This window comes from Gastrolobium bilobum, unplaced genomic scaffold (genome assembly GCF_033153095.1).
Source record: "Gastrolobium bilobum isolate Gb01-03AN ecotype WA unplaced genomic scaffold, APGP_CSIRO_Gbil_v1 utg2933, whole genome shotgun sequence".
NCBI lineage: Eukaryota > Viridiplantae > Streptophyta > Magnoliopsida > Fabales > Fabaceae > Gastrolobium > Gastrolobium bilobum.
In genome coordinates this window covers 312,249-323,860 of record NW_026898380.1, presented here as the reverse complement: position 1 = coordinate 323,860, position 11,612 = coordinate 312,249, and the positions used below count along the sequence as shown (strand labels likewise).

At 37.3% G+C, this 11,612-nt stretch overlaps 2 protein-coding genes across 2 annotated transcripts; one reads left to right on the top strand and one right to left on the bottom strand.

The window, feature by feature from the left end:
• Positions 1-1,892: 1,892 nt before the first annotated feature.
• Positions 1,893-2,594, bottom strand: LOC133315517 (uncharacterized). Its single transcript, XM_061517151.1, has one exon. The coding sequence runs from the start codon at positions 2,592-2,594 to the stop codon at positions 1,893-1,895; it is 702 nt and encodes a 233-aa protein (XP_061373135.1).
• A 1,446-nt stretch (positions 2,595-4,040) lies between these two features.
• On the top strand, positions 4,041-7,964 carry LOC133315526 (uncharacterized). Its single transcript, XM_061517159.1, has 2 exons — positions 4,041-4,293; positions 7,462-7,964. The coding sequence occupies exon 2, from the start codon at positions 7,520-7,522 to the stop codon at positions 7,694-7,696; it is 177 nt and encodes a 58-aa protein (XP_061373143.1). The 5' UTR covers positions 4,041-4,293; positions 7,462-7,519; the 3' UTR covers positions 7,697-7,964.
• The last annotated feature ends 3,648 nt before the right edge of the window (positions 7,965-11,612 follow it).

Genomic DNA, 11,612 nt, shown 5'->3' with positions numbered 1-11,612 from the left:
TGAAGAAAATCAAATTTTTAATTAACTCATTCTCTCATCTCCTTGTGGGTTCCTTTTGTGAGGTTTTTCTTAAGAGAGTTTCGAAATAACCTAGCCTTTTTCAAAGAAAACCATGCGCCACTTTTGTGTCTATTCTTGCTGAATATTCACTCTTCTAAACACCTTGACCTAGCCTCTTATGCGCCACACATTGGGCGCATAGCTTGCCTCCATTGGTGTTTTCGTTGGTGGCCTTGAAGAAGAGTTCTTCCGTCTTGACAAAGGGTGGTGTGGATCAACATTAGAGGGCTTGCATCTTCAAGCCTCACCTTGATCATCCTCCAGTTTTGGAAAGCAAACAAGGTAACATCCATGCCCTAAAGCATGTTTCTTGATATGGTATGTGTTATTCCACTAGAAAATTTTTGTTTTTCCCTCTCACATGCCTCGACCTTCAAGGTCAGTTTCTTTCATAACGGAATTTGATTATACCCTGAGTAAGCGTCCATGAAAGACAACATTCGGAACCCGGATGAGCTATCAACCAATTGATCTATGTTAGGCATCGAGTATGCATCCTTGGGGCATACCTTATTTAGGTCTGTGTAGTCAGTGCATACCCTCCATTTTCCACTTGGCTTTTTAACCATGACTACGTTAGATAACCAGGTTGTGTATTGTATTTCCCGGATGAATCCTGCCTCCAACAATTCCTTCACGTGATCCTCCAATACTTGTCGACGTTCCCAGCTGAGCTTTCTCTTCTTCTGGGCCACCGATTTTGCACCGGGGTAAACGGCTAACTTGTGGCAACAAAAGGCAGGTTCTACCCCAGGAATTTCTGAAGACTTCCAAGCAAAAATGTCACTACTGCTCCTTAGACAGGCGGCGAGCTGGGCTTTCTCTTCACCCGTTAACCCTTTGCCGATCTTCGCAGTCTGCCCCTACTCACCTACAGTTATCTCTTCTAGCTCTCCATCGGGCTCTGACCTTGGCATCTGGGCATCGTCCCTCATATCTAACTCCACCATATGAACGAAGCTCTGCTTTGAGGGTTTATGGCCGTTCTGCTTGATCACAGCTATAACTTCAGGATCCTTATCCACCATTCGTACCGACTTGAAGTAGCAATCTCGAGACTCCTTTTGGTCCCCTGCTATGGTGAGCACCGTACCCTGCTTACCAACCATCTTGAGTTTTTGATGCTTGGTTGAGACTAACATGTCCCGATCGTGGATGGTAGGTCTTCCCAAAATCACATTGTACTCTGAAGGGAAATCGGCTACGATGAACCTCACCCTTTCGGATTTGTACGCGTCCTTAGTCCCCAGAGTTAGTCTGAGGTCAATATACCCCCTAGGGGTGGTGTTGCAACCATTAAATGCCATTAAAGCCGTGTTACATGGCTTCAAATCTTCCTCATCCAAATTCATTTTTTTGAATGCCTGCCATAAAATTATATCAGCGCAGCTTCCATTGTCTAGAAAAATCTTCTTAACTCTGCAGTTGACCAGCGTTCCTGTAATCACCAACCCATCAACATGCCTTGGCATTACATCCTCCAGCTCCTTCTTTGTGAAATATAACAACGGCGGCTCTGGTTCTTCTTCTTTAAACTTGGGGCGTTCCCTTATTGAGAGCACCTCCCTCAAGTATTTGCGTCGGGCGTTCATCGTGTCACCCCCGCCACCAAAAGCTCCGCTGATCACATTACATTCGAATTCCGGCTCCTGGAACTCGTCATCCTCCATGGCCAGCTTCTTATTCCGACCTTCCTCTCTGAACTTCTTATCTTTGGGGGGGCTCATAAGCCGACCACCTCTCCTCTTTCTGTTTCTCCATCCTTGAGTCCGGATCAAATACTGTCACAGCTTCCCCTCCCTAACATACTTCTCAATTGCGTCTCTGAGGTCCTAGCACTCATCAGTGGTGTGACCCGGCCCGTCATGGAATGCACAGTATCGGGACTGATCTAACCCAGCTGGGTTCTGCAATGGCCGAGGTCTTTCCACCTTCTTCATATCTGTTGAGGCGACCTCACGCCAGATTTGCGACCGGGGAGAATTTAAAGGGGCATATTTGTCAAATCTCCCCATCACCTGGAACCTGTCATCTTGTCTTTTTCCTCGAAGGTCATTTGCTCTTCGACCTCCGAGCTTTTCTCCCTGACCAGGTTGATGTCTTTGGTCGACATTTTCTAGTTCCATCTGTTCAAGCTCCAGGTACTTCTTAAAGCGCGTGTTGAACTCAACCAAGGTCCGAGGTGGCTCTTTATATATTGACTTAGCTAACTGTGATGTTCCATGCAGCCCGGCTATTACTAAATGTAAGTGAACGTTCTCGGATAACCCGGGTACCTGCAAGGCGGCCAATTTGAACCGGTCCAGGTATTTTTGTAATGTTTCACCGGGTTGTTGCTTAATCTTCCCTAACGCAAATTCTGATTTCGGCTGCTTCTTACTGGTGGCAAAGTTGAGTAAAAACCAGCCACCAAATTCTTCAAAGGATCCGATAGACCCAGCTGGTAACGACGAAAACCACGCCTGGGCCGCCCCAGTTAGCGTGGTTGCAAAAAGCCTCGTGATCAAGGGTTCTTCTATCCCTTTGATATACATCTGTCAAAGGCATCTAAGTGTACTTGAGGATCCTGCGTTCCGTCATACTTGATCAGCTCGGATAAATTCAAATTTTCCGGATATGGAGCTTCTACGATCTCATCCGCAAAAGGACTGTCGTTATATTGCCCCCTGTTATACTTCCTCTGATATACCCCGGTTACGTCATCCGGATTTCGGACAATAGGTCCTTGACGGTGGGGGTGGGGGATCTCGGCCAACCGCACCTTATCCTGTACATCCCGCCTCTCTTCGTGCCGAGGTTGCTGGTGATGACCCGGATTACCTCGGCCTTCAGGATGCCGTGGTTGTTGATTGGTATTCGTGTTGGCCGCAGTTTGTAGAGGTCAGCCAGCGTTAGTCCTTGTTGGACGACGAATTTGTTCCTAGTTGTCCTGCTGTGGGTTTGCGATCCGTAGGTCTGTCATGACCTGCGTGATGGCTCGCGCGGGATCTGGGTTGGTAACCCGCCATAGCCGAGCTTCCGGTTCCCGGATCTGTCTTGCATCCGCTCGTCGCTGCAGCTCATTTCGCTGTTCCAACTCCTCCATCCTTCGAAGAACAGCTGCCATGGCTAAATCCGTCACCCGTGGGTTTGGGGCTACCGCGTTTGGATCTTCAATAGGTTGTAACCCTTGTACGTACGGTGCATCTGGATTAACCGCCAGAGTTGATGCCGAATCTGAGTGCACATCACTAACGTGCACAACATCTGGATCTGGGATCTGTGGCATCTGCTGACCCTGTTCTTCTGGATCTTCCCTAATGGGAGGAGGAACTTGCAGGTTCCCAGAATTTGACATTGAAGGTTGTCGGAGACCACTCCTCGTAACCCTCACCATTTCCTTAATTGGCTTTCTAGAACGTTTGATTATGGGAAAGAAGTTTCCCACAGACGACGTCAATGTTCTGCCTGAGGCAGATGTGTCCAATTGAGATTGGATGATTGATCTAGGATTTAAGTGCTTCTCTCTAGATACCTATGAATTAGGTACCTTGAGGACAGCGAATCACAACGCACTATATGACGGCCTTAGCCTGAGGGGTGTGTGTGTGCACTGTCGTGATTGCATAAAATAGGGTCAGAGAGCTCTTCATACCTGTGGTCTTTAGCTCCTATTTATCGTGCTTACCTGTGGGCTTGAGCTATTCAGGCTTTCCGCAACTATGGGTCTTCCTCTAGTCCATAACACCATGTATCAAGAGGGATTATTTAGCTGGGTTTCTTAAACAGATACCTATGCAAATTGTTTCGGTAGAATAATCATTTAGGTAGCCATATATTCCAAATGTTTAAACCAAACAAAAGCATCCAATTATTCCACTTCACAAATATCCATCTATCTCAATATAATCCTCCAACCAAACACCCCCTCATAGCATATTTGAATTTATATTTTGATACTTCACTGTAGGTCAGCAAACAGTAACGTGATTTTACGAAAATTAAAAATAAAAATTGGTATCTCTTTTCAATTTAATCTCAATTTTCTTCCTCAAGCACGAACCCTAATCCCTTATTTCCCAATTTTCGTCATTCACTCTCTCGCAGAGCTACGTGCTCCTTCAATCGCTAGCAGATTCGAAGCTCCTTGCGTCTGTTGCTGCTGAAGAAGCCGACACGAGGTTGATAGGGTAAGCAGCAAAAGCAAAGAGGTTCCACTCCGATAATCAAGAACAACATCGTTATTGAGGACTGGTATCGTATCTATCACATTTTCTCTCTTGATTTTTTCTTTCATTATAATTTGTCTTTTACTTCAAATTAATTGAAGAGATGAGAAGGAATGTAAATGGGTATTTTGCTTCATATGTAATCATCATTTTCTACGAATTTTATGCTGCCTATGTATTGATCTTGTAATATCTGTTACAGTTTGATTTCCTTTTTAAGTTCTCTTATCTGAAGGCTCATTTTGGGGCAAGAATGAATTTTGGGTTTTAAATTAATGCTACTCTGTTATTTTCCATGAAGCTAAGCTTTTAAATTTATGTTTCTGCTTTGATTTGATACACTAAAAAAGTGAAAACTGAACTGGTAATTGGACTGGTAAGTGGTTCATATGGAATTACTAATGGGTTCCCGGCACACTTTGGAATCTTAAGTGAAGATGTGATGCCAGTTCCCACGTATTTCAGTTAAACTTCAGAACCAGACCAATTCTCAACTGGGAAAGCTACCAGCTTACCACTCTTCATATTGTACGTCTTTTGTGATAATGTTAAAAAGCAGCATGTAAGAACCTTGTTCATGGTTTTTTCTTCTAAAGAATAGGACAGCAAGAAGTAAAAAGAGAAAAAGGATGGAACCTAAATGAATTATGGAATGCCAATGATCTTTTATGATTCAGTATCTAGAAGTTTATACTTTATACAGATTAGAGTTTAAACTCATGTTCCGAGAAGAAAATTCTAGCAAGACAAAATAACGAAGATACGTTGGAAACAATTTTAACTATGTTAAGCATAGAGGTTTCTCAATTTCAATATAAATATTGGTAATCATGTACCTTTCTCCACCAAAGATTTGCAAACACAGTAGCTGAGACAAACGAAACCAGTAAGGCAGGTGATGTAGGATTTTTGTGAGGTTACAACATTTCAAACCAATCGTCATCATTTGTGCTGAGCAGGGAACATTCTTTCCACATTATACAAGCTTAAAATTGGACCAAGGCTTTAAAATTTGATCTAATGTAATTTATTTAGGACCTTAATCTTTGATTATCTTCTTTAGGGCCTTGATAATTTGGCTCAGTGATGGATGAGTTTATCGTATCCAATTAAGTAATAACCATCGTGAACTTTCTGAAATGATGTTGGTTCTCAGAACCCATGTTAACACGTAGGCCAAGCAGGAACCAGAACACATGCACAGAATTTTATTAGTGAAAGAAAACTTAGAATGCTGAAGAAAAAAAAAAGGATATTGGTGCTAAGCACATGAGAATTAGTTCTTGGATTTTTGGCATAGGTTACAGAAAAATAAAGCGCTTATAAAATTTAAGATTGGCTGGAGATATTCATAGAATCTTTCTGTCTTTGTAACTTCCCTTTTAAGATATGATATTTATATTTTCAAAGGCTATTGTGTAATTCGGTCTCTGCCTTAGATGCTACATGTAGAACTGAAGATGCTAGACAAAATAGGGTTTGATATGAAAAATTGTTCAGAAGTATGAATAACATTTGTTAAGAACAATAAATTGTTCAGACTAGAGGCTATGTAATATTGATTTCTGCAGATGAACAGATGACTAAATTTGAATAATGTTAACATGGACTATATTTATTTACATTTTATGTTTATCTCGTACCTGTTGATATCATCTCACGTGGTTCCACTTTGTATTCCCGTCAATTGTTGACCCTAGCCTTGAGCAACTTTATAGGGAGACTTGTTATACTATAAGTTTTAATTGACTCATATAGATGAGAACGAGGCATTTTATTTGCTACTTTTGATTACATTGCAATTTTGAAAATTCCAAATTTCATTTTATGTTGATATCATTTGAGAATAAGACTAATTTTATTTTTTTAAATTTCTTGGGCTGGCCATAGCCCACATGGTCCTGTGGGCTTTTGGCCCTATTGGCTTTTGTTTTTTTGTGGCCTTTTCCCCCTTGCACACATGGACTAAGGTTGAGTGGGGTGTGCTAACCCATATTGACGGTTCTACTTGCTATGTTATCTTCTGTACTTTTCTCTTGCTTCCTCAACCCTCTTCACTCTTCTGGTTTCTCTTCTTTTTTCTTGGTTTGGTTATTTGGGTGTCCCCTTGTATATGGATTGCCTGTGTCACTGTGTGATTGCATCTCTGTTCTGGCGCCTGGGCTGTAGTGTATTGCTTTATGTTTGCTTTTTCCCTTGGACTATACTATGGGATTCTATGTTAATGTGTTGTTAATTTTAATTTGGTTTTATATCTCCCAAGAATTCTCTAGAATTGAGACATAATTTTCCTTCTTTCTATATGTTTCTAGAATTCAGATATAATTGTCCTTCTGTGTGTTTATGGTAAGAGGCCCGAGACCCACTCATTGAGTTTTATTAGATATATTTAAATGTTACCTTAGTATTTCATATGTATTAGCAGTTCTGTTTGTATATGGTTCTCTTTTTTAATTGTATTAGGTATATCGTATTTTGTATATAATATGAGCTACTTTTTAACTATGATACGCAGTATGCTATGCGCCATTCCTGCGACCTATAGATAAGTGTTCTATTCACAATTTTTGTGAATAATAGATTAGAAGAACTGATTTGGGTTGGGACCCTTTATCCTAATGTTTTCTAAATTATGTATAAAATCGTATGGATTTGAACCATTTATGGTTGTTATCTTATGGTGGTTTTTAGTTTCCATGTTTCAATTTTGACAAATCATACCATAGCTTGCTGGAAATTTCATTTAGTTTTTTCTCAATCTAATAGTCTTTTTGTTTTGTTAAATGCAGCACACTTTTAATTTTTAATTATTTAATAATCCCATTTACAACTTAAGTCCACATCAAAACAACAAATTGCTATAGCTGGATACAGTATTAAATCTTTGAAATAAAAGGTTAGTTCAAAAAAAATCAGCAGAAATTTGGTTTCAAATCAAATTTATATAGATTTACTAGTTTAAATTTGAACAGTTCTGAACCAGCTCTCTTCTTTGCCAAGCAACCGTTAAGATTAAAAGTTACAGGCACTTTTCACATTCATGCATTATTGATCTCAAAAATTCTATCATTACTGGTGTCCTATATTATATGCCAATAAAAGAAACTTTTTCCAACTAATGGTCAACCACACAGAAACTATAAAAACACTTCTCATATGATTTTAACCAAATGCTTTTGCTTTTTTCTGACAGTGGTTCTTGCTAGAGCAATCTCTCAATAGCTGAAACTATAGCAGGCACTCAAGCATCTATGGGTATAATCAGGAGTTGCTTCTCTTTCATAGCAGGAACAGTCTGTGGGGTTTACGTGGCTCAGAATTATCAAGTTCCTAACATCATGAAGCTAGCTGACACTGCCTTGTTCATGGCAAAAGTCATTGAGGAAAAATACCGCAAACCCAAGAAGAGAGGTGGTGATGAAGACTAGTGCTTAAACAACGCTATGTTGGAATCAGGTTCTTGTTTTGTTTTAAATCCTCCTATATTATATAGGATCAAATATCTTTATTAACAAAACTTTTGGAATACACAAATTATAGAGGAATTTTTGTGGAAGCATTCTTACTTTCTTAGCATTTATAGGCTTATTATTTTTTCATTTCCAAGGGAAACATTCTCATTCCTCGGTTGTCTTTCTTGCTCTAAATATCAATTTAAGACCCAAGTTAAAGAAGTTTCATATACTCAGTTTCTCAAATCTTGGATGATAAGTTAGCCTCAGGCCGGAAATCTGTTTCATGGTCATCAGAGTTGTTTGTCATATTCAATTGATTTTATGCCCCTAATAACAAATGTTTTTTTGGTAATATCAATTAAATTTTATTTCCCTAATATCAATTGAATTATCTGATGCTGTTAATTATAATATTTGATTGGGGTTTATTATTTTACATTATTATCTTGTTTGTTTAGCAATTTGCATGTGTTGTTGAATTTCTGGTTTAACATGTTAGCATGCACAAGGTTTCTGGACCATTTTTTTCTACAACTTCTATTTGTAATTTGACGGACTTGTTATTGTTATTTCACATGTGCCCCCATGATAAATGCGCTATTCTGTCCCAATGCCAACATCGTCTCGTCTCATATATGGATCGGTATGTCTACATGAACAAACACAGAGGCTGAATCTGGTGTACTTAAATCATGAGGCTTTTTCTCTTAGGTTATTTTATTTTGTTGGGCCAACTTCTAGTTTTCGGATGGGCTTTACTCGTGGGTTTCAGTCATAACAACTAATAATTGATTTATTAATAAAATCTTTAAAATTATAATCAAGGAGTATCCTGAACCAAGTTGGCAGAATTGAGGATCAGGGACCTAATTTAAAATGTCATTTTACTTCAAAAAATAAATGCGTAACCTATACTAAATTGTTAATCAAGAATGTGAGTCGTTCTGCGACATTTGATTAAATGTATACAACTTCATTCATAATTATCTTTTTGTTGGTATTCATGATATTTTCGGTTGAGACATATAGGAATGAAATTCTAAAAAATGTGACCTAACCCGGAAACTTTGAAATTTCTTCAGTGTTATGGATGCATTGAATTTTCAGTTCATCTTTCACTCACAATATGTGAAACGTGCGAGAGAGTGATTTGATAAAAAAGTAAGACACGTGTCACATTGTGAATGAAAAATATATCGAAAATTCAGTCGAAAATTGAAAATATTCTCGCAAACTACAAATATGATCTTATTGGTAGAATGGAGTTAATAGAGGTCCCACTCATTCCACCAGCAACCATGTTCCTGTGCTCACTACCTGTTGAAGCACACAAAAAGCAAGCCCTGTGGCTGTGTAGTGCATTACGCATCATGAACATGAATAATCCCTCTCGCGCAATAGAGACATTCCACCTATTATTCCCTTAACACAGACATCTAACTTGCTTTCCTAGGAGTGGGAGAGTAAAGTAACAAAGAGACATATGGCATGCATATTGCAAATGCCCATGATGTGGACATGAGAACTTTAACTTGTTACTTTCTTCGGTGCTTCAATCAGAAAACGGCAAAAGGGTGAAGGTGAGCTGTGTGTCATCTAAAGATCTCTACATACTAGAAAGTAGAGCCTCCAAAATTAAAGGGACAATTATAGGCATGGTAGCATGCAAAGCAGAACAAACAAGTGATCATTTAAGAGTATTCCAAGTTCTTATTTTTTATTTTTTATTTTTTATTTTTTTCAGCGCGTTTCTGCCACATGGATAACACACAATTATAACAATGGTTTCAAGACAATATTGAAACTTCAAAAGAAAAGGATTTTTTTTGTAAGAATAAATATTTTGTAACAATGGTTTAAAGACAATTATAAAAAAACATTTTTTTTGTAAGAATAAATTTTATTATTTTCAAAATATTATTTATCTCTTTCCAATAAAAAAAATTAAATTCAAATTTTTTAAGGATTTTCCAAACAATAATTATATAAAACATATCTTCAAACAAAAACTTAAATCATACAAACTTTAGTTAATTTTAGTTAATAAAAATATGAATTAATGCTATTTTGTATATTATTATAATGAAAATATCATAATCTAACATCAAATACAAAATAATATATATCCCTTGATATACATGAAAAAATTGAAATTTAAAAGATAGTAAAACATATCATGTATAAAATTATAATACCAGTCAATATTTTTTCAGTCAATATATTTATAGCTATTTAAACATAATAATATTATATTTAATCACAATAAATATTGAACAAAGAAAAACTGGTGATGTAATTATGTATGTTAAAAGAAAAGTGATCAACAGCAATATTTCCCCTGGACAAAATATATACTGTATTTGCCTATTTGGTACAAGTTTTAGTTAAAGATACCTAGACAAATGGAAGTGGTAATTTTATATGTCAATATTTGGTACCAGATTTTAAAAAAATTGCTAGAAAATTTATTGTCCCAGTATTTGTTTTTTGTGTGTAAAAAATATTAGTATTTGTTTTTTGTGTGTAAAAAATATTGTTGAATAAAACTGGGGAAATCCAAAAAGGGTTGTTGTGAAAATTTAAACAAGAAGACCAAAATGACCCTGATGTTGGGAAAAATTATTCAGCAAACTAAAATCATATTTTCCCACCTATATTTTAATTAATTTTTTCGGTAATATTTTGATTTACTAAATAATTTTTTTTAAACTTTCCTACCAAACTCATTTTTTTACCATATTCTTAATAATTATTTTTTTCTAATAAAAAAAAAAGATTTCTTCTATCAAACGCCCACTTGAAACTATGTCAAATTTTAATGCAATCAACAAGAACGGGGATATGACAAAATGATTGAATTTTTATCTCTTGATTAATTTAGCTCCAAAAACATGTCATTCCCATCACTTTTGGTAGCTATAGCTCTGGCCCTCACTTTTCATTCTCTCTCTCAAGAGTCTCCTTTCCCCTCTAAATATCCCATTCTTCCATTGAATGGACGCATCTATACTATTCATTTTTATGAACTGTTATTTTGCTGAAATGTAGAGCCATCATAGCCAAACACATTCGCTCATTACAGAATATCTATGTAGCACCTAAGAAACTCTAATAGAGCCTTGGTCTATACTATTGTTACTAAGAGTATTCCTAGATTGATATACTTTATCCTCCAAGGTAGGGATGTGCATGGGTCGAACTGAACCGAATTTTTTGAAAAACCGAACCGAATTGGTTTAAATGGTTCGGTTCGGAAGTAGTTCGGTTCGGTTCAAAACTGGTTCGGTTCGAAAGTGGTTCGGAATCGGTTTGAAAGTGGTTCGGAACCAGTTCGGGTCGACCCTCTTTTGAAAAAATAAAAAATAAAAAAATAAAAAATAAAGTTATAAAAATTAATTTGGTTTGATTTGAAAATGGTTCGATTCGGTTCGGTTATTAAACCGGTTCTAAAAACCGGTTCGGTTCTTAAACCGGTTCTAAAAACCGGTTCGATTCATGAACTGGTTCTTTAAAAACCGGTTCGGTTCATGAATTAGTTTTTAAAAACTGGTTATTTTATGGGGCGGTTCGATTCGGTTCATAGTTCGACCCACTTTTTTGGTTATTTTGCACGTCCCTACTCCAAGGGATACATAAGTGGCTCTACACACAACCCAGTTCGATATCTATTGCTGGTAATAATATCCCTAGATTGATACAGTTTATCCTCCAAGGGATACATAAGTGGCTCTACACACAACCAACAGTTCAATATCTATTATGAAGTACTTGTTAGAAATTACTCATCTATTAAACAAACTTCTTTATATGGAAGTCTTTCTACGTTTGAAATTTAGAGAAACTACACAAAAATTTTATTCTATAAGTTTTGGTTATTTTGATTGGAAAT